General features: G+C 38.9%; 1 protein-coding gene across 1 annotated transcript in view; it reads right to left on the bottom strand.

The window, feature by feature from the left end:
• Nucleotides 1-1,220: 1,220 nt before the first annotated feature.
• The window catches only part of OBI1 (ORC ubiquitin ligase 1), a 30,384-nt gene continuing 8,127 nt past the window's right edge, over nt 1,221-23,477 (bottom strand). The window contains exons 3-7 of the mRNA XM_031552032.1: nt 20,555-20,690; nt 17,109-17,200; nt 15,213-15,461; nt 12,088-12,176; nt 1,221-3,573 (exon numbers count right to left, since the gene is read on the bottom strand). Of these exons, the coding sequence (XP_031407892.1) occupies nt 2,079-3,573; nt 12,088-12,176; nt 15,213-15,461; nt 17,109-17,200; nt 20,555-20,690 (2,061 nt within the window). The 3' untranslated portion in view covers nt 1,221-2,078. The remainder of the gene's footprint in view (nt 3,574-12,087; nt 12,177-15,212; nt 15,462-17,108; nt 17,201-20,554; nt 20,691-23,477) is intronic.

Genomic DNA, 23,477 nt, shown 5'->3' with positions numbered 1-23,477 from the left:
TATTCACGTTCTTATCACTGAAAACTACTTGTGTATCAGACGTGTACTGGAGTAAGCCACACAAATACATCTCCACTAACCAATGAACCAATACACCAATACAGTGGCCTTAATATGTAATTTGATTGCTTAGCAATATGAGGATATTTTAAAAAGGTATTTGAGACACTCTCATCTCTTCTCTGGAAGGGTTAAACCAAGGCTGCATTTTTTGACTTAGTAAAACTACTCAAAGCAAGCAGCAGCTCATGTTCAGATAGTCTACTACAGTAGCTCTCCTACTTCCAAAAAAAAACAAAAATGAAAGCCTAAGTGAAAAATGAATGACTAAACTTTAATCTTTGAAGATGAAACTTCAGGTGGCTTACTGAAAATAGCATAGGGAAGCACAGTGCCATATTACGTTACCATGACAGGAGACTCATAAGTATGGCCCAAACAACGATTTTTTGTTAGTTTAAAAAAAACAAAAACAACACAATCCAACCCATCTAGAATGAACATACCAGTTGCATAAACCCATGCACACATTACAGTGTGAAATGTAATTCTTGTTCAAACTGCTTAACTTTGCAAAAACTGAGCCAGACAGAGTCTATTGAAATTCTCCAGTTGACTATCACTCTCTTCAAGGGGACAAAAGACAGCGTATGGATTTTTCATATCACGTGTATTGACGAATCAAGGATTTTTACTTGTAAAAAAATGCCATCAGAGGCCTACACAAAAAGAAAAATGGAATCTTAAATATGCCCTTGAAAAAAATTTAAAAAGTCCACCACCACCTCCCCACAAAAAAACAAACCAACAACAACAAAATAACCACAAAAAAAAAAACAAAAAAAACAAAAACCCACCAAACAAAATGACAAAAACCCCTTAAAACACAATAATGCAAAAAAACCAATTTTGCTCTGCTGCTTAATTAGGTCTCCTGCCTGTAGTAGGCCATCACATTATGTTGACCTATGCAATACTTTATGGAAGAGTCACCTCCAGAGAGGCTGAAAGCCATTTCCATCAACTGTATTGATGTTGACACTAGAATGGTAATACATCTAAAAAGGAGGAAAAAGAGAGATTTTATTTTTTGTGAACAAGCTTATACTTATATTTAATAAAACTCAGGTATCTTCCAAGGGGGAAAAAAAAAAAAAAAAGTTTTCCAATTCCTTTTTTTCCTTTTTGCTAATCCTACATTTGAGAGACAACATCAAGGATTACAGTGCTTATAACATGTTTTATTCAATTCACATAGAAAAGCATGCAGTATTAATGTAAAATGGTACAGTATTAATGTAAAATGTTCAGTGCACATTAGATAAACAAGTCATTAGCATACAAACCCATTTTTATGGTCTACGCAGGCATACTGAACACATTTAGAATAACAACCCTTTTTGGGAACTAAATTAAAAATTGTGCTTAACTTCAAAAAACACAAGCCATATTTGCAGTGTTAAAGAAGCGATGTTTTCTCACTGAACTAGTGTAACCCTGAAACGAAAAAGGCTACTACCTTATACTTACAAAGGTAAAACAAGAGTTCTGGTACAGTACAGTGCCATGAAACAATCTAAGCAGCGAGATTTCCTCTTTGAGGTAAGTTTTATGGCAAAACTGACATTGTTTTATAGCAATTTCATGAATCCATAGGATATATAGCCAGTAGCTGCCTTGCACACACAAAATGTAATCTTCAGGAAAGGAAAATGTAACCTTTAAAGCAAGTTCTTACATAAATGACTGATTTGACAGGATCACTTAAAACTGTCCTGCTCAAGGGAGCCATACACTGTGCTAGCAACTGGAAGATCATGAAACTTGAGAATTCAGAAGAAAAAAAACACACCACAAAAATTCCAAATAAACAAAATGTTCCAGCCAAAGAAGAGAAACTGGAATGGTTCTTCCCTAGGAAAGAGTTTGTAATGGGCAATGGAATGTTCGGTTTTCATTCAGTCAGAAGAAAGCAGGATCAGACTCCAGGGAAATCATTAAAAAAAGCAAGTTCACTTGGTAAATATTAAACATTTGCAGATTGATGACTTTGAGCCACGTTGGATTTCCACACAGAATCAGTTTTTGGTAGTTTTTGATGGACTAGCACTGGAAAGGCTGCTCTGAATTTTCCTCTTGGTCGACTGACTGGCATTTTTATTTTTCTTTTCAGCAATAAAGGAAGGCACCCAAGGAGGATTAAGTTGATTGTGTAGGTCAGATGACATCTTTAAAAAGCATGATCCAAACTTTTGTTCCTCAAACAGCCTCTGTGAGTTACTGAATAGCAGGCTCTGGGAAAACTCTCTTTGAAACAAATAGTTTGGAGGTTTGATTTCACTAGCTACTACATTTTGGCCTGTAAATAATGGAAAGTGGTCATTCACATCTAGTCTAGATGGGGATAGGACGGAAAACATGGCAGGTTTCCATCCAGTTCTGTCAACTGATAGATCGCTTGTTTCTGAGCACTTCATACTCTGTTCTTCATTCATCCCTTCCAATTTCTTCTCAGCTTCATCCAGAAGCTTAGAGCCCTCTGCTGACTTCGAAGAATTATCAAGATCAGAGGACTTAAAATTATAGCATGGACTCTTGCTATTGTCTGATTCAGACATCATCGAGTCCAACTCAGAAATTTTATCAAGGTAGGCAGCATCCATAGATGCCTCACTGGAGGTTCTTGTGCGGTTCATTTCTGAAGAGCAGAGAGTATGTAACCTTTTAGGCAAGCATGAACTTGTTTTATCACTGGACTTTGCTGATGATTCATCTGACTGACCAGCTGCTGAATTTTGAGCTGATTCATCAAAATCTAAGTTCTCTGTGAACCTAGTTGGGCCAGTGCCCCAAAAACCTGATTTTCCCACAGAAAAGCAATTTAGCTTCTTTTCACTGCTTGTGCTGTGTTCTCGAGAATCTTTGCTGCAGTCATCTGAAGTGTCACAAAACTCTTCAAATTTCAGCTTTCTCAAGAATGTTGACGTTTTTTCCATGTTTTCTTTTCCATCGGGAGTGTTCAAGTGAAGGCGACTAAGGGACAGAAAAGGAGTGCATGGTGCTGGAAGATCATAAAGTTCCTCATCCTTATATGGGATACATTCCTCAATTTTATTCCACTGCTGTTCTAAGCAAGTATCCATACTTGTACTATTTTCATCCAAATGGACTCCCTGACATCCTGGAAATAATTCTTTCTTTGGGATACTCTGGGTGTTTGAGCCATTTGAACCATCCTGACTCAAAGAGCTTGAACATGTTCCACTATCTGCTAGCTGTTCAAGACTGTCAGGACTCTGGCTGGTAGTCACAGCTTTCTTCTCCTCAACCTGGGTTTTCAAACATGTAGTATCTTCACTGCTCTCAGTTCCTTTAGCATCTACAGAAAGTGCTTGTTCACTAACAGCACTTATGGTCTGAGTTCCTTCACCTGCACTTTTCAGCTGTAAAAGCTGACACTCCATTTCCTCTATATACTTATCACTTCTTTCCAGTGCCTTTTTTAGACGGTTCATTTCACGTTCGCTTTGTTCTACTTTGGACTGAAGCGCAGCTATGGTAAACCTACCAAACCTGTAAGAAAAAGAAGGGAAAAAAAAAGCATTAAGTTGGAAAAAGACGTGGTGCTTTTCTATTGTGTTAATTTGAAAACAAAAGCGACAGTTTCAGTTCTCAGCTAATCACAAAACAAAATAAATAAATCAGCATATGTAATGTATAGGTTGCAGTGAATACCTGAGAAGCCAGAATTAAACTATTAGTAGTAGTAAGGTAATAACAAGCAGATTACCCTTCCAGGGGCTGGTTCCATCAATTCAACTCAAATATGCATGAAGAATTATCCCCTAAAACAATGGCAAAGATTTATGATAACATTTGAACAGTGGTCCACATCTTGAAATATTTACATTCAATCATTTTCCTGCAGTACAGCAGTGTTTTACAATACAATTCCTACACAATGTCACCTTGTCAAATACAAAATGCCAATATAAAATTCAGGAATAGAACTAGTCATTTGAGGTGGTTTAAATACTTATGCAGAACATTTCAATTATATTCTTATTACATATACAGCTTCTCTTCAGCCACCGCATGGATGGTACTTGTGCTTACATCAGAGCTATTTCGCTTTTTCTTCAGATTTTACAGCTGAAACGATCTAATTTCTTCCTCAACTCCAGTACAAAAGAAGTGCCACTTGTGGTTTGTTAAAATTGTATGTTTGTGGGGCTTCCAGCTTGAGCACATTTTGAACTGCAAGGATACAGACCTATCTTCATCCCCATCCTCCACCAGCTTTCAAGCCTGACCTTCCCCAGAGGGCAGGTGAAGGTTTCAGCTATATGCCCTGACTAATTCTAACCTGTCACTGACAGGTGGGCACCAGGGAATTTCCTGCTCCATCCAAGGCTTTCAATCTACCGAAAGGTAAAACAATTAAAGTTCTGGTATTATTAGGAAGGTGGAAAGGACCTGCAGCCACCCTAAAACTCTGCCACACATGGTTTTATATCACAAGTAAATGACAATTCTCGATTTTGGCTTATTATTCACTTTCTGCCTTGCAGATCCACGTCACTGCAGAGCTTTACATTCACTCTTCCAGCACAAAGACTGTTTCCACCCCATTTCTTTGTCTGTCTGTACTTCCTTAGGAATCATTCAGTAACAGGGAATTCCCACTCCATTTTCCCACAAACTTCCTAATTCTACTTTTGTACACTTTCATTAAATGTTCTCACTATATACCATCAAGGTATGAAGGAAGCATATGTGTGGCCAATGATTATGCTGGTGAAATATCCGTAAATCCTAGCATGCACTTCCAGCAAGGAACTAAACTCAGTATAAAGCAGCAGGAGACTGCTCTGTGTTGACAACTGCAATGTGGTCACACCAAAAGTGAGAGAAAGGAATAGGAGCATCACAAGCCCTGAACAAGTTGGGCATGAGCAACCAGATCTATTGATGTATTTCACCGTTCAGTTACTTCTGCATATTTAAAGGACTTAATGGTAGTAAAGATTGCACCACAGTCTACATAATTTCTTTCACAGAACTGCTAGTAGTCCACTTTTATAATCAAAGCAGTCTAAATTCCACGTAGGTTTGGTATTACTCACTACTGTGTAGATACAAAAGCGCAAGGTAGCAGTTCACTGTTTGGAATAAGAGCGCTGAAGTGGCAAGAATTTTTCTGCCAAAACAACTCACTTGATGGGAACTTGTATCAAGGCAAGTTACCACAAATTAGCTCTGGTCAATTACCACTGTCTTCACAAAAATGAAAGTAGCCCATCTCTCTTCTGCTCAATCTATGTGTAACAAGTTTTCTGATTTAACTGTAACAGTTTTTCTATTTCCAGTTTCATTCAACAGGGAAATGGGAGAAAAATGGTAGAAGACTTCCTCCTTCTTCCATATGAAACCAGATAAAACAGAATCATAGAGAGTTCAGCAATGTTATACTTATATTCTCAGGTGAAGAGGAGGTTATAATGAAATAAGCATCCTCACATGCAACACACTTTGGTTTATTTCCCCCTTCAGTAAAAAGAACTCAGATTTTGGTTGAAAGTATTGTGATAGCCTCTACAGCATGACAGAGTCCGAGCAACATTCAGAAATACTTATTTTGCCTTTCTTTAACAGACTTTCTCATGCAGCCTTACAGAAATCAACTCTATATGCTGCTTAATAAAGGATACAACAATACATCATTAGTTTAAGAGCCAAGTGAGAGATGGGAAAAAATTATCATGCAGAATAAGCAGGATTTTCTGGGATCTGCTGTAACACATACTTTGACATAAAAATTAAACATGTTTACACTTATATGCATACCTGGCAATTCCTTTTTAATGGAAGAATGGTGTAATATGTTTATTTAATGCAAACAGCATTAGTGACAGCCTCAGATTTGCTTATGAAGAGGAAGCTCTTATTCTCAAGTGCAACTTTTATAACAAGTGTCTTCAGGTTAAAAAAAATACAGTATGCTGTTCAAAGCCAAATAGCATCACTAATATGTTAATTGTTGTAGAGGGATGTGCTTGGGAATTTTAGTTTTAAGAAATGGAGCATCAGACATACTGAATACAACCGTTGCAGTTAAACACCAAAGTAGTAGATGCCTTCTTGCTCCTGCTTAGAGACTTGAATGCATTTGTTTCCCAAATTTTTCAAGGACATGGATTTTTAAGAGCCACATTACAATGCACATATTTAAACCAACCACTCCAGACCAAAGGATGACAGAGGTATTCTAGTAACTGATTTGGCAGGTTGGCTCACAGCTCAGAAGTCATATTTTGCCTGAAGAAGCCAGAACCCTCTCCATCTCCTTAATGAAACCATTTTAAGCAATTTCCTCTTCTTTTCTTCTCAGATATACACTGAGCTGTGCCACAGCCCAAGCGGTACCTTGGTGATGATAACAAAATACAGAACAGTTATATGAAAATAAATGAAAATTTGGCCTGACACTTTTGATAAATTATTTTCCCCGAAAGTATCAGAATCATGCTCACACTTGGGAACAAGATAAGACATCCATCAGTAGAAGTTCAGGTATTCAACACACATGACAATGAGCCCTTTCCATTTTCTCCTGCACTGACCAAGTATTTTCAGTACTGAGGGCTTGTTCTTTAGTAATCTCTCTTAAACAGTCCACTTCTATCTCACTACATTTGTTTTAAGCACACCCTTTCTATAAAAAGCTTAAAGACCAAAGTAGTTAATGGACATTCAATGTAAATAAAAACATTTCAGTAAGAATTTAGATCTCCCCAAACGGCATCTAGTCATATTTTAAATGGCCAAAGGTCTTTTAAGTAACTGCTGGCTTCCAGTTATCTCTCTGAAGGACAGAGAAATTTCTATAGGTCCTGTATCACAACTGCCAGCCATGGACAGATGTACTGGAGATGTTTAGTGTTTGAAGTAACACTGGATGCCTAGATGAGCAACTAAACCCTGTATTTCAGGACTTTTCCTCAGTCAGTCTTCTCCTAGAAGCGTTTTAACTTAACTTGACACCATCAATAAGAAAGTTAGCAGTTTGCTCATCTACAGTGAACAAGAACTAACATAATTATAATATTTGAGCGACTGTCTTCCATTATCTCAAAGCTTCTCTCTTCATTATGTTTGAATGCTCCTGAAGACACCAATTTAGGAACAGTTTGAAAGCCTTAGTAGTCTCTCCTCATAAAAGATAAAATTTTCACAGTTGTTTCTTCTCCCAATATCCGTAAGTTTTGTGAATTCAAAGTTTTATTTTCACATATCATTGACTACTAACTGCCTGTTCAGTTTAGCCCTTAACTCCGTATGAATCAGCTTCAAACCTACACAGCTTCCCATTAACTTTTTTCGTAAACACCTGCAGCAAACACGGTTTTCCTATATAATCATATACAAAAGACTAGGTCTGCAAAGATATCATGGCAGATGACTCTTCTGCTCTAATCACTTGATGGTCCAAAGTAGGGAACGCTCTGAGGCTCGGAAACATAAGCATCAGTCATCCTCCAAGAGAAACAAAGGCTGGGAAGTGGGTAGTGACAACATGCAGTCAAGGCTTGTCACAGACTGACATTAGGGCAATATCAGAGCGCACATCCATACCTAGTTCTATCATTTACATACAAGTTTCATTTGGATTTTGCAGTTAGGAGGGAAGTAAGAGCTAGGAAATCTGACAACAAAACATCTGTAAGCAGTATCATGTTTTACAGTCTTTCTTTTCATGTATCAGATACAGCTGGACAAGAATGAGTTCTGCAGTCACTCTCTACACCAACTACGAAAGGCCAATTGCAGCAACACCTTGACAATATCCCAGGTTATATGCAATCTCCTTAAAGCAGTGTGTAATATTTATACAGGCAAGTATGAAACAGTTACTGTTAGAAGGCAGTTTTTTTTTTTCCTTAGCAAGCAAACAGTAAGAAAGGAGAGAGACCTCAAGTATTTTTCTCTGTTTCACAACTTAAACTAGAAAAACGCAGCAACAATAGAATTTGGTTCAACTGAATAAAAAGCCCTGGGTATTGTCTACTATTGCTTTCATTTTGCTGGAAAGATTGGCTCACAAAAGAAGGTATGCAACATCATCTTTAAGGAAGCATGAGGAACACTTGCTACAGCTTATTTCCTAAGCTTATAGAGGAACAAGTTTTTTGAAAATAGCCACTCCTCTGGGACAGCCAGCTTGCTGGGAAATTGAGAAAGTAACCCTGCTTTCTATTAAAGAAGATAGCACCCCGGAAGCAGATTACTAGAAGCCAACAGGCAGGCTCAGTTACATACAACCTGAATTGAATAGCTTGGCATGAGTGAAAATATTTGAACTGAATAAAAAGTAAATGTTACACAGAATGATCTTAGATTTCAGTATGTAGATACCCAAAGTCACAAACCTAGACAAGATAAACAATAAATCTGGGTAAAAAGTTAAAAAAAAAAAAATACAACCTAAATAAACAAAATAAAACAAAACTCCCAACGGATAATGCAACAATTTTCAGCATGTTTTTCATACTGGGATTTTAACTGGCAGAAGAAATTAAATATTTAGGAAAAAAGAATCCTAGTCTAAGAGTCTGATACAAGCTAATTTGAATCTAACCATTCATAAAATGCTCTGTACCCTAGAGCAGATGGACTTGCTATTTTCCTTCGGGTAAAAAGCAAACATTCCTTTGCCAAAAATGCTTTTAAAATCCACTGTGCTTTGCCAATTGACCTAAGAGTCCTCTATTTTAAGCAGAGTTGGAAGCAGCAGGGCTTCATCATCCTGCAAACTTAAGGTTTAGTTTTCATACTGTACCACTTTGCACCAGAAAAACAAGTGACAAAAAATCCTTGAGAGAAAGAACAAGTAAAGAGCAAGCAAGCAACCACCAAACATTCTGACTTGCTTGAGAAACGGGCGACTAACAAAGGTCCCTGATAAGAATCAGATCAAGAAACTTATCTCTATTGCTTTTCAGGTTTATATTCCAGCTATGTAATGGCTTGGTGAAAGTTTCAGCCTTCTCAACTGTTTTGCTCAAAAATTAAATTCTGGGTCTGAGAATCTATTAGCAAAACTGTTTCAGAAACAGAAAACAAAACAAAAAACAAACTGAATCAACAAACATAATCAAAAATTTTGTAAAAATCTGCCATTGCTGCATTTTTCAGTACGTTATAATGGATATGATCAAAGAAAAACAACTCAAGATTATGATAAAAGATCTCTACTGATTACTGAAAAAGGCTAAACTGTATTTTTTCCCTGTGATTCAGCCTACATTACAAAGGGATCATTCATTTGCTATCAGTGCTTCCTTTGCTATAAAGCAAAGCCTAATCAAATGATTTTAGTGACAATATTTAGCATCAGCACTATTAAGCTTATTACATCTTGGTCAAGGGGACTGAATAATGACAGAGTCTTTCCCAAACAATTAGATTCAAATTTTTGTTAGAAAGTTAGCTAGTTGTTTAAGCATGAATCCATATCTAGCAATTCAAAGCTCACTAAGAAATATGACAAACAAAAGACTGGCCATGACAGTAAATTATAATTATCTAACTTTGTAGAAGTTTTGAATTGTACTAGAGTATCATTCAGGAACTTGTCCCAAAACTTACACCTGAATACTTCTGAATAAAGTACACCAAACCCAGCTGCATTAGCAAAACATGTACCTGCAAAAAACAGTTTAGTTACAGTTATGTTGTTGGGTTCTTGTGTTAATGCTTTGAATTCTGATTTTGTAAGCAAGGTAAGTTATTACAACCGCTGTTCAGCCTGTAAAGCTTAAAGACCTCAATATTGGGTATCAAAGTTCGCCCTTAGGTCTGGTCTCAATATTGACTACACCAACGACCACAAGGATCAAAGAGAGCTCACTTATAAAATCTGCTAGCAACACAAAGATGGTAGAGATTTCCTGCCATGGGACTGGAATTCAAAGTGATTACTTAAAGTTTGACATAAACATCAAAACATCCACCTGAGGAAAGCCAGTAAGTGGGTCAAGTTCCACACTCTGCAGTAGAAATACAAAATGAGGAAGCAGTGTAACTTTTTCAGTAGCTGTTTAGCAGAACAAGTACTAGCCACTCATGCTAGGAGTGTCAGACAAAATGAAGCAATAAACCAGTACTGCAAGATAAAGGAATGTTGTGTCAAGGCAAGAGTTCTGCTCCACTCAGTGCTACTGAGGCCTCATTTAGAGTTTTGTATCCAGCTCTATGCTTCTGAAAAACGTTGACAATAGAGTAGAGCAACACCATCTAAATCAGATGCTCACTTTTCCTCTTAAGTCACACATTTAGAAGAGCTGGATGAATTCAGTCTAGAAAATAAGGACTGAAAAGGTACGGACAGGGCACATAAAAAACATTACATTCAATATGCTGTAAGATTTCTTCCAGCCCATTTTTTTTTCCTTGAATATACTTAATTACTTGTAGTAAACCATGTAAGTCAAAAAGAAACCAAATTTGAAGATAACAGATGTAGGGTACAGACTTGAAACTGTTTACACTTTTTAAAGTGTTTGAGCTGTTTCTCAGTCAGTTTAAGACTGATTCTAACCTCCATGCTTAGTATGGGCAGAAAATCACTCCTAAAATACAGGAAGGATGTGAGTATTTGTTACAGAGGCTAAAAAGAGTTCTAACAGAGAAATGAACAGGTAAACCCAGCTGGCGTCTGGGTTGTGAAAGAGGCCTGCTCTGTCCAGTTTCTAGTAACATTTGGCTATTAATTACACTTCCAAAGAGGAAAGTCATCAGCTATTCTTTTAGGTTGCACGGACAAAAGATGGTAAAATCTGCAACAGTCTTGTTCTTCCTTCCTTGATATCTCATCTCTCTGACAAATAGGATGGTAAAACATGAACAAGTTAGAACAACAAAAATTCTTTCCACTGGGAGTTTACTACTGGGAGTTTTTTACTAAGTTTTACCTTAGTAAAAAAGAATAAAGCTAAATGATCTGGTCTCTTTTAACTCATCTTTTCTAGGATTACTTTAATTGCATCTGTTTTTAAGTTTGCTATCTCACCAACCTCCTCTCAAATCTTACAGGAAAAAGTTATTTCTTGCCATTAAATCCCTTTTCATTGCCAAGATCTTTAACAGAACTCCATCTCCTTTATTAGTGGACATGAGAGTAAAGTGTACCTTTATACATTTACAGCATAAGGATCATGCATCTGCCTTCTTGGGACCTTGAACAACTAATAGCTTAGCAAGGAAGCTCTCTATCAAGGAATAATTCATCTTGCAGCAAGTTATTTGAGCTAGAACAAAATCCAGAGAGCTCTTCTCTGACATTACTTAGGTCCCCTAGCCCCCTTTCCCAAAAGCACTATATAAACCTTTGACTAATGCTGCTCTTAGCTTTCAAAGACACAACCTTAAAAAATATGATTGCTTTGCTTCACAAAGTGCTTCCAAGGAGACAGACTTCGCACACAGCTGTAATTGGTATGAAACAGTTTCTGCTGTTTGAGGTCATCATTGATGTTGAATTGCTTAGAAGTATCAAGCAGACATCAGCTCTGGGAATGATATCCTTATGCTGCAGAAGCCTGATTCTATCTATGCATCTTACTCAGATAATGGCTGTCAGGAACATTCCTTGAATGAGCAGCCTAAGTTCATACAACAAATTTTGAAGGCAATAAAAAGAAGAAAAAACAACCCAAACCAACCAAATACAAACAAACAGTATCTTGGCTCACAGTACCAAACCTACTTTAACAAAAAGATGTCAGATTTAAATGAAATTTCTTAGTAACGAAAAATAAGTTAACTGCAGAATTCAAGTAATAGATCTGGTTCTCCAGTACAAGACAGAACAAAAGCATTTGTGGTCGGCACGTATTTCTTTACTGTAGACTTGCTGCTGCTCTCTAAGTCGCATTTGTCACCCAAGTCTATGAGGATGAAAACTCCAAAGTCTACCTTGTGACACATATGTAATGATGTGTACACCACCAGAGTTTTAGGTTCAAGCCCTACAACAGTTAAAGAGTCTATAAATAAAATATAGCAGCTTTTAAAAAATTCACATACTTTTGGGGTGATCTACTATCGACTTCAGCTTTTAGTCGCAAATTCTCTCTTAAAAGGCTATTGTTCTCCATGCTCAGTTTCTTATTTGCCTAAGGAAAAGAAAAGGAAAAAATAAGTATACAATAAAACAGAAATGACTTCTAATATTTATAGGACAAGCTGTTTCTGCTTTTTTAAAGAAACAGAACTAGAAATGTGAAAGCAGGAAACAACTTTCAGACAGGGACACCACTTAAAAATCGTCATGGGAAATGGCTTGCAAAACTGAATAGCGAACAGACATTTTTAATTTATATTCCCAAAATACACTGCAAGTGTCCTATCTAGGGAAATAAACACAGCTATGTTAGTTAGTACAGAAAGTCATTAAGGAGATGTACTAATGGCAATTCCATGTTTTTTTTCCCCATGACTAAATACGTTAAGTACATTAACATTACAATGTGCAGGTATCAGCAAAACTAATGTTGAACAGTTTCCTCCATCCCAAATTAGATTAAGATTACTTTAGGCTTTTTTTTTTTCTTTTGGCTTCTTGTTTTTAAAGTAGTTATCCTATAATGTAAATCCATTATGACAAGCTATTTGCAGTCTTTCTTTACTTTCTTCCAAGACCTCCGGATTCACAACTCTTCTCACTCCTTGAATTGAGGTCAATTCCTTCTTCTCAGTTCAGCAGACGCTCTTGTTAACAAGGTACTTCATATAAAGAGAAGCTTTCCTGCTGCCGTGTTTCAGAACAATGAATGCCACCATCCTAACAAGCAGAAAAAATTCTTTGTACTTAATAGCCTACTCAATCTCTGTATGTAGATAACCGCACCAATCCAGGACTTGTAATTCATGGCCTCACTTAGGGAATGCTTCCGGTGAATACTTGAAGTACAATCTCAAGTTAGACCTGAAGAAGGATCTAAGAAAATAGGCTCATGAATGAAATGTCCTTTGTTGGAAGCATCAAACAGCACAAGAGAGACAAAAAACTCTAAATGCTTGTACAAATATTCCCAGAAACTTTCCCAGGTAAGGCTAGGATAGTGCGGGATGTTGGAGCAGAAATGGAGGGGGAATAAATAAACAAAACTCAAAAAAATCCTATGATATTCCCCGAAGAAAAAACAACAAAAAAAGCAGAGATTTATTGTACATAGGAAAAGGAAGGGTGAGCCCAGAGCTTTGGTATTAGCATGTCAACCCCTCTAGTGTGTATTAAAAAAATAAGGAAACAAAAAGCCATCCTGAAGGAAATGAATAAGAATCCAGGAGCATCAAACCATTTTATAACAAGGCCAAGACCTTTCTCTCTTTCCAGAGAGACAGTTCTCTCACTCACACAATGAAATAGAAGGTGAACAACTTGTGTGGAGTTGCTACATAGGGATCCAGCTGGCACATGGCAGGGTAAAACTCAATCCCCCTGGTGTCCTTCTAGAGGGTGCTCTAACCTCCAAGCCTATAACCTGCAAGGTAATATTCCCATGCAGTAGCATCTAGATTTATGATTTCACATAACCTTGCCATTAGTGAGTGTGCTTCATCTAATATTTCTATCACAGTGTTGGTACCAGTACTTTCAGATTTCCTATGACTCTCCTCAAAGTTACAATGCCTACTCTGGGAGTCTCTGTCCTAGGACACTGAAGGATAACAGTGACTCATTTCCACCCCCAGTCTGGTTTAGAGAATGACAGCAGCAATATGCTCTGAGGGACACTGTCTCACTTGAGAAGAGATGCACATTTGAAGCTTCTGTGTCAGGTACTCTAGGGAATAAGGAAGTTTCTGGCTCCAGACTGATTTTACATGGGAAAGAATTCTCTGTTGTTCAGACCGGGTTTGGTCAGCGCACTCATATTTCAGAAGTCAAATGAGGCCTAAAAAGAGCCAAGTGATTTTATGTATTTCCAGAATTGAGCAGCAACAGACTGAAAGAAAGCATCTGCATCAGAGGTTTGGACTTAGTCCCTAAAACCCATCTAAGCCACTATTTGTATCTTAATCCTTAACTAAAATCAGAAATTCCATAAAAATCTTTCGTTACTAAGGCTGAAGTTATATTGGGTGAAAAAAAAAACAAACCAAAACAAACCATCCTTCCTCCCCCAGTCTCTGCTATATTCCAGTTTTATCTTATCTATGAAAAGGAGTTATAAACCTCTCTCACCACAGAAAAGAGACATTACATTTTAATGCTAAGGAAGAAAAATAGAGAACTCTTTTCAGGCAACACCCTTTAGTCCATTAGAAATTACTCTGAAGCTTCTGAAGTATCCTCTCAGAAGGCCAGCTGTGTCTCTGCCTGTAAAGCTGAAATCTAAGCCTAGCCAAACTATTGGAAAAGCTCATCTTGAAAACTGGAGTTTACTTTTTGGTCACATTTTTAGTGTTTGATATGCAAAGATTTTATCTAGTTTAGTCAGGACCAGAATTTCCTTTAGATTACAAAGATACAGATCTAGAAGTGTTCCATTAACACTAACAACTAACATAACAGTGACAGAATGGTGTAATGTGCACCTTTGAGCTTGAAGTGGAGGAAAAGTGTGAACGCTACTAATTCTTAGAGAAGAAAAATAAACTGTTCTTGAACATAAAACTTCAGTTTTACATGAAAAAGCTGCAGGATTCCAGTAAAGGATGCTCTGGTTATAAAATGCTGAAGCTTGCCTATTTTCGGTCAACAGGTCAAGTTACTCTGTCTCAGCAAATTGCACCAAAAATATTGGCTAGTAAGGAGGGCAATAGTGCAAAATCTGTCTCAGCCAACTGTACTATGTTCGGCCATTGAATGTTGTAAAATAGATATATTATATAGATTATTGCAAGCCTGAAAAATCTGGCCGTCAATACTGGTGACAAGCATTACTATAATCCAATTACCCAGTCACAGAGTGACAGAAGAGTTGAGGAAGAGCCACATGTAAGGCTCACTAAAACAAGCAATAATATCTGACACTTGCAAATACTGTATGGAAATACTATGATACATCAACAGCCACTGGAATTCAATTTTTTCCCTGTTTTTTTCCTGGATCTATGAAGTATCCAGAGGTCATACCAGCTCTCAACCCTTCAACTAACACAAAAACTGTACTTCAAGATGGATGAAGAAATGTATTTTTTACCTCCTTTAACTTTTCTACATTATCTATCACTTTTTCACATATATCATTGGCAGCTTTCAGCTTTTTGCTCCATTCTTCTGGGGTTTCTGGGCCACTGGTACTTGCTTCATCTGCTGATTGGCTAGTTTCTTCATTTTGGCAACACAAAGCTGGTACTGTGGGATCCAGAAGAGATTTCAGTTGTGTCTGTAAATTGAGATTCCTGTCTCTCAGCTCTTCCACTTCTTTCTGCAGGGATTCTATTTCATCCTAAAGGTGTCAGAAATTCACAGGAATTAAAATGTGTGAGATTAATTAAATAATGCTGGTAAGTTTCCACAGCACTAAAGATCCATTGGTTCTTTAGCAAGCCCAGATGCATGCCTTTCACTCATGAAAATAAGTATGCTGAAGTATGGTGCTCCAGGTAGGATTTTAATCAATTTGCACACTCAGGCATAGAGAGGTTTTAGTGATGGGAACCTCTTGACTATATAAAGGACCCTGAATGAACTGGTGGGCAGTCCAAAAGCTTCGAAGCATTCAGCAACATTAATCTATTATTAGGGTGCTCTGTGGGAGGATTTCCTGTACAAAGAGAGTTCTTAAGGTCATCCTCTGCTGACTCATTTGCTGTTATTTGAGAACAAGAAGAGAGAGCCACTCTGAAACATTACATGTTCAGATGCTGAAAGTCTCAAGATTTAAAATGGACAGAACACTGCCTGGAAGAGGCTGCTCCAGCTGCACAGGAGTAGAAATATTTAAGGAGTGGCTGAAAAACAAAGAACAAAGCTATTCGCTGTATCAATCTGGAGTCACAGAGAAGCAAAAGCCCACTGTTAATGGGATAAAGAAAATACGTAATTTATCCTGAAAACATCTTCTTTAGTCTTCTCCAACTTAATACTTGCATTGCTCATGTTAAGATTACTAAAGGAGGCCACATTATGGCATTTACATAAATCCAAGATGTATCCTCACAAATAATCAGCCTCTACCATCCTCTCCCCCTAGAAAATAACAAAAAAACCCTGATAAACAAATCCCAAAAAACAATAAAAACCTCACAACTATTTTAAAATAGATTCTCTCTTCTTTTGGAAAATATTTACGTTATTGTATGCCCATCTGTGTGACTTTGGAGTTGACTTAAAAGAAACAAAGGAAACTCCCTTCTTGTGACTCCTCTACAAAAGAAGCTGAGCGCCAGGACAACTTTTCAGAAAGACTTCCCCTGCATTAAGGATACATACAGTGTCTGTTTCCTTTCTCCCATTCTCCTTGCTATGAGACAGGTTTCCTTGAAAAACGTGCAATGTCTTCACACTGCTGCTACTAAGGAAACAATAACTGAGAAGATAAACTAAGCATATTCCTTATATATGTATACTATTCCTTATATGCCTTTTAACCTTGTTCCTAGAATATTTTTCCAGCCAGAGAGTTGAAAAACTTCCAAGCATTCATCCATCCTCACAAAACACAATAAAGCAACAATAATGAAGTTCACCTACACCAGAATATTCCAGGGGCATTTATTCTTTAAAAAGAAGTTTAGACTCCATAAGCAACAGGTAATCATTCAGAAGACGTTTGTACCCAACATTCAATATGCATTAAAAAAATGCATACTATCATGTGGTTAGATTTCCACAGCCTTTGGCTGTAGTTGGCTACCTCTAGCTTAGACATAATATTATTGTAACACTCCAGGATCTATCCAGCCACCAGCAAATGCTCTCCCCTAGCCTCAGCTAGAAAGTGTAGCTTTAATGCAACTGAGTTCCATGTAGATTCAGTATATAGCATTGCTCAAATTAAAAACACCAGGACTCAAAAGCAGGAAGACCAGTTGCATGCAGTAATTTAACAGTTGCAGTTCATCTGGAAAGTCACAACACTCCATGTGCTTACCTCATATTCTTTGTGGAGCAATTCAAGCCTCGTTTTACGTAGGTGCTTTCTAACTGTTGGACTAAATGTAGGATCATTTTCACTCGTTCCTCCTAAAGCAGCACAGAAGAAGAAAACCCACTATTATTATTCTCACTAGCAATCCACCTTGCAGTGTTTTTCATATTATCAGCTACAAATACAGCTAATATTGGACCAATCTACTACCATGGGAAACTACAATCTTACATTTTCAAAACAGCTTAAGACGGAATCTATTAGTGATGTTTAGAAGACAAAATCCTGTCTCACAGCAGGAAGACAATATTTGAATTTTTTCAACTTTGTATTACCCTTGACAGATTCATGCCTTATTTTAGACCACACTGTTAAAACAAATATAATGGAGGGCACTGTGGTTTAACCAGAAGGCATCTTAAGCACCACACACTGGTGCTTGTTTACTTCTCCCACTGGGATGGAGAATCCAAAAAAAAGGTAAAACTCATGATTTGAGATAAAGAGTTTAATATGACAGAAAAGGAAGGTAGTAACAGTGATAAAAGAACAAAGAAAGCAAATGATGCACAATGCAATTGCTCACCACCTCTTGACTGATGCCCAGCCACACCCTGAACAGGGTTCCCCCTGTTCCAGTGCAGCCTGGATCAGCCCATGACGAATGGTAGGGCTGCACTTCCACCCCAGGGGCAGTTGATTCCAGGTGTACTGGATGCCTCTCCAAGCAAAAGCAAATTGGGGCCTGCACTCTGCTGCCAAAGGGATTGAGAAAAACACTGGTGATGTCAGGTTGTGGCATACCACTTGACTGCATTTGACTCCAGTTCATACAGTAGCTCTAGCATGTCTGGCACATCAGCACTCAGCGGTGGCATGACTTCACTCAGGCCACGATAATCCACTGTCAACTTCCACACTCCACTGGACTTCTGCAATGGCCATATGGGATTACCGAAGGGCAAGCGAGTCTGGCTCTTGACTGCTTGGCTCTCCTGTTGATTAATCAGCTGATAAATGGGAATCTTGGAATAATCTTTTTTAAAGTGCTGACAGGAGTCACTTCCAGAGGATGAGTGTTTGATCCCCTTTTCCAATTGTTTTGTCAATGTCCCCTTCCCTAGAGAAGCATCCCAAATACCTGGTTTTGCAGCCCACTAAATCTAGACTCCTGGCCCCATTATCCCAGCCTCAGAGCAGACAGGTGCCAATGCTCTCACCTTGATGACAGCTGAAATCTTTTCACATAACTCACGTAGGGATAGGCATTGGGTGGTTCTTGTCTCATTTATAACCTCTGCCTCTTCCTCCTCCTGTTCTTATGATGGCTCTGCTTCACAGTAGCCTGTCTTATCCACTTCATCCTCCTTTCTCTTCTTCATGGGAGTTTCTTTCCTTACTAAACGAGCTGATTTTAGCATCCACTGTTTTGCCTTGTCTACAAGCACAACTGATATCTACATGGGTCAGTTTTCCAGTTCAGCTGCATGACCTGCTGCAGGGGTTAGAGCAGTGTTAAGTGCAGCTTGATAGGCATAGACTTAGCCCCTGTATATTGCAGTGATTTGTGTCTCTTTGGAATTGCCAGGGTGACAGCACACCTTTTTCAAACATTTTACCAGTTTTTAAGGACCCTGCATTTGTTCAGGGAAGAAGTTTCAAACACTGGGGGTGCCCACCATTCCAGGTGCCTGCCCATACCATCCTACACTCACAACCATCCAGCCCAGGAACAGATCCCTGGGAGATATTTGTAAATAGTTGTTTAACCTTAAACAAAACCCGGAACACAATCAGGAGACAAAGTAATAGGAACACGCTGAACATTCCAAGAATATTCTATATTCTCAAGATCTCCTTAACTGACCTAGAACAGAAGGAGAAAGGGCTGAAGGAACAGAGGAAAGTGTCCCTCTTACCTCCACTATAGACTGGCTCCCTGAGGAGTAAAACGTGTTAATTATTAATAGTTTCCTAAAGATGGCTCCTGAAATATGGAAATGACAGCAATGCTGACTACAAAAAAAAAGATTACCAGTTGTGAGACTAATCTATCAGAACACAGGCCAGTATTATATAGTACAACAAAATGATAACTTTAATATACAACAATTAAGGTGCTACACAACAGAACTTGACGATTAGGAAAAATCAATATTGCGACAAATTTGTGTTTACATGTTCCAGTCAGATCTGTCATTATCTCAGCCCTTTGAGCCCTATGTTGGGCACCGAAAGGACTGTTGTAGTTTAACCCAGCAGGCAGCTCAGCACCATGCAGTTGTTCACTCACTCTCCAATTCTCAGAGGGATGGGAGAGAGAATGAGGAAAAAAAAAAAAAAAGCAACCTGTGGATTGAAATAAAGACTGTTATACAGGACAGAAAAGGAAGAGAAAATAATAATAACAGCAGTAATAAATATATAATAAGACTATATAAAACAAATGATGCACAACACAACTGCTCACCATCCATCGACTGCTGTCCAGCCAGTTCCCAGAGGAAACCCCTGCCAGGGCAACCCTAGTTTTATTGTTCAGTATGATGTCATATTGTATGCGATATCCCTTTGGCCAGCTTAGGTCAGCTGTCCTGGCTCTGTTCCCTCTCAGCTCCCTGTGCACTCCCAGCTTCTCAAAGCTGAAGCAGCACAAGAAGCTGAAAAGTCTTTGATTTAGTATAAGTACTATTCAGCAACAACTAACATATCAGTATGTTACCAATACCATTCTCTTCCTAAATCAACAGCACTGCACTACATCAGTTCCTAGGAAGAAGGTGAGCTGTATCCTGGCCAAAAACAGTACAGAAAGGAAAAAAAGTTCACAATAAAAACCAACACACATACATTTATTTAGCACACGACAGCATATTTTTCTAAAGGCTGTTCAGATATATATATTTTATATATTTATATATAGCAGTGTTGGTATTTCATGTCAAGTCAAGATTCCAGTTTTTCTCAGCCCTGAGGAAGTTTGTATTCTCACTCAATTTTCGTAGCTTTGTCTTTCTTAAGTACCTTCGACATTTTCTTAAAAATAAAGCAAAAAAGACATGGTAAACAAAAACACAAAAACAACCAATATTAAAAAAAAAAAAGTATATGCTTTTAAGCGTATTTCTCACAATTTCTCGGGTAGATGCTATCCTCTTAGGTCAAACTGCAACACAGGTAAGATACTTGAAGTGAGATTCATTTTATCCAGTTAAAGTCATTGTCCAACCCAAGATTACAAAAGAAAAATAATTGCAGTGGTGGGGTGCTTTCTGTCTTTGAATAATCAAGTCATTATTGTGCACAGTCTTTGGAATTTTTATCTTACAGTTATTATGCATGCTTCCAGTCAGATCATGTTTTGATGGAAAAAATGCCCAAACATCTTTGGACCCGAAAGAATCTCCTCCAGCAGTAAATGTTATTTCAAAGCCTCAAGTTGTCCTTACCTATAATTTCCTTGCAAGGATTTTCAGGTGTGATGGGAATCCTGCAAGCTGGGCACTGATTATTATTCTTCAACCAGACTTCAATACAAATGGAACAGAAGACATGGTTGTTGACACAGATTACTGGGTGGCGGACCTTTGAGCATCAACAAGGAGGAGAAGAGGGGGAAAAGAAAAAGACAAAAAAAACAAACACAAAGATGCTATGAATACTTAAAAACACTTTCAGATAATACAATATAAAAATATACTATCCCAATCTCTCAAAGCAAGACTAGACTTCAAGAGGAAAGTGACACTGCTGTTTCTGACTAGGTGTGGTCTCCTGACTTAAAGCACCAAATTTCCCTATTATTGGTGGTATTACAGCTACAACTGTCTCTGCAAAATTAGAGATCCTCAATTCTGTGTTCTCATTAATACACATTGTGAACGCCATCTCCAAGAAGAGAAGCCAACCACATCAACAAAATGAGATCACATTCTTACACAGAGGGAGACTAAAACATATACATTCACTCATTTTCAAAGGAAGGGAATGAGAGAGAGCTCCTAGCAACAGAATTTGCCTGCAGAGCTATCAATGAAATGAGCAGCATTACAAATTATCCCTAGTCTGTATATAACCAGCTTTATGGAAATACACTTTTTAAAATGATATGGGCCAAAAATACAAACCAGAAATATGAACCAACAATCATTCAAGAAGCCTTCTGCAAGATATGTATTGCTACCCATCATTAGAACAGAATGGGACAGCTTGAAGATTGGACACAGTTACTTTCAAGAAACATCCCTCCTCCCTGTCAAAACAACAGAGTAAAACTTTTGCATTATTGCAGAATGTTATTTGGGGCCAGATGGGATCCAACTGAGGTGCTGAGGGAGCTAGCAGAGGTGACTGCTAAGCTGCTTTCCACTGTCTCTCAGTGGTCCTGGTCCGGCAGGGAAGTTCCAGGGACTGGAGACTTGTGAACATGATGCCTATCGTTAAGAAGATTCGTAATCAGAATCTGGGGAACTACAGGCCTGACCTAGGCTCTGGGGTAAGTTATAAAACAGATCATCTTGAGTGTGATCAGACAGCAGGTGTGGGACAACTGGGAGGAGATCAGGCCCAGCCAGCAAGGGTTCACAAATGGTAGTTTCTGCTTTACCAATCTGACACCTTCTTCTATGACCAGATGACCTACCAGGTGGATGAGGGAAAGGCTGTTGATGTGGCCTGCCTAGACTCCATTAAAACCTTCAACACTGCCTTCCATAGTATTTCCCTGGAGAAGATGGCAGCCCATGGCTTGGACAGGTACATGCTGTCGGGTAAAAAAAATCTGTATGTATGTCTAGGCCCAGAGAGTGGCAGTGAATAGAGTTAAATCCAACTAGTGACCAGTCACGAATGGTGTTCCCTAAGGGTCGATACTGGGGCCTATCCTGTTTAATACCTTTACTGATAATTTGGATGCAGGAAATTGAGTGCACCCTCAGTAAACATGCAAATGACACCAAGCTCAAGGGATGTGTTCATCTGCCTGAGGAAAGCCTACAGAGGGACTCAGACAGGTTGGATTGATGGGCTGAAGCCAATAGGATGAATTCAACAATATGAAGTGTCAGGTCCTGAACTACAAGCTTGGGATGGAGGGGCTGAAAAGCTGCATAGTGGAAAAGGATCTGGGAGTGTTGGTTGAAGCTCAGCTGAACATAAGCCATCAGTGTGCTCAGGCGGCCAAGAAAGCCAACATCATTCTGGCCTGCATCAGAAATAGTGCGACCACCAGGACTGGGGAGGTGATCAACCCCCTCTACTCAGCTCTTGTAAGGCTGCACCTCAAGTACTGTGTTCAGTTTGGGGCTGCTCACTACAAGAAGGACATCGAGACCCTGGAGAATGTGCAGAGAAGGGCAACAACACTGGTGAAGGGTCTGGAGCACAGGTCTTATGAGATGCGACCAAGGGAACTGGGATTGCTTAGTCTGGAGGAGACTCAGGGGACACCTTAACACTCTACAGCTACCTGAAAGGAGGTTGTGGTGAGGGTAGGCCTCTTCTCCCATGTAACTAGCAACAGGATGTGAGGGAATGGCCTCAAGTTACACCAGGGGAGGTTCAAATTTGATATTAAAAGTAATTTATTCTCCAAAAGAGTAGTTAAGTATTGGAACAGGTTGCCTAGGGAAGTGGCAGTCACTGTCACTGGAGGTGTTTAAGGAAAGGGTAAATGCAGAAGTCAGAGACATGGTTTAGGAGGCAGTATCGGGGGTAGGTGGACAGTTGGACTAGACAATCTTAGAAGCCTTTTCCAACCTTAATGATTCTATGATTAACTAGCGTCATGTTCCCAGGCACTGGTGCTTATGGGGGACTTCAATTATCCAGATATTTGCTGGATGACCAACATGGCCAGGCACGCACGGTCCAGACGGTTCTTGCAGTGCGTTGAAGACAACTTTCTGATGCAGGTGGTGGAGGAACCGACGCGGGGAGGGGTGTTACTGGACCTTATTCTCACCAACAGGGATGGACTTGTTAAGGAAGTAAAGGTTGGGGGCAGCTTGGGTTGTAGTGATCATGAGATGGTGGAGTTCAAGATCCTGAGTGGAAGAAGCAAAGCAATAAGTAGGATTGCTACCCTGGACTTTAGGAGAGCCAACTTCAATCTCTTCCGGGACCTACTTGGAGCTATCCTGTGGGCTCGGGTGTTAGAAGGTAAGGGGGCCTCCGAAAACTGGTCAGCATTTAAACAGCTCTTCTTCCAAGCTCAGGATCGGTGCGTCCCTGTGAGCAAGAAATTGGGAAAAGGTGGCAGGAGACCTGTGTGGATGAGCAAGGAGCTCATGCGCAAGCTCAAAGGAAAGAAGAAGGTACCATGAAATGTGGAAAAAGGGTCTGACCACTTGGGAAGAATATAGGAATGTAGTT

Source organism: Meleagris gallopavo, chromosome 1, assembly GCF_000146605.3.
Source record: "Meleagris gallopavo isolate NT-WF06-2002-E0010 breed Aviagen turkey brand Nicholas breeding stock chromosome 1, Turkey_5.1, whole genome shotgun sequence".
NCBI lineage: Eukaryota > Metazoa > Chordata > Aves > Galliformes > Phasianidae > Meleagris > Meleagris gallopavo.
Note: the sequence above shows the minus strand (reverse complement) of the source record. Positions and strands in the feature narration are given on the sequence as shown.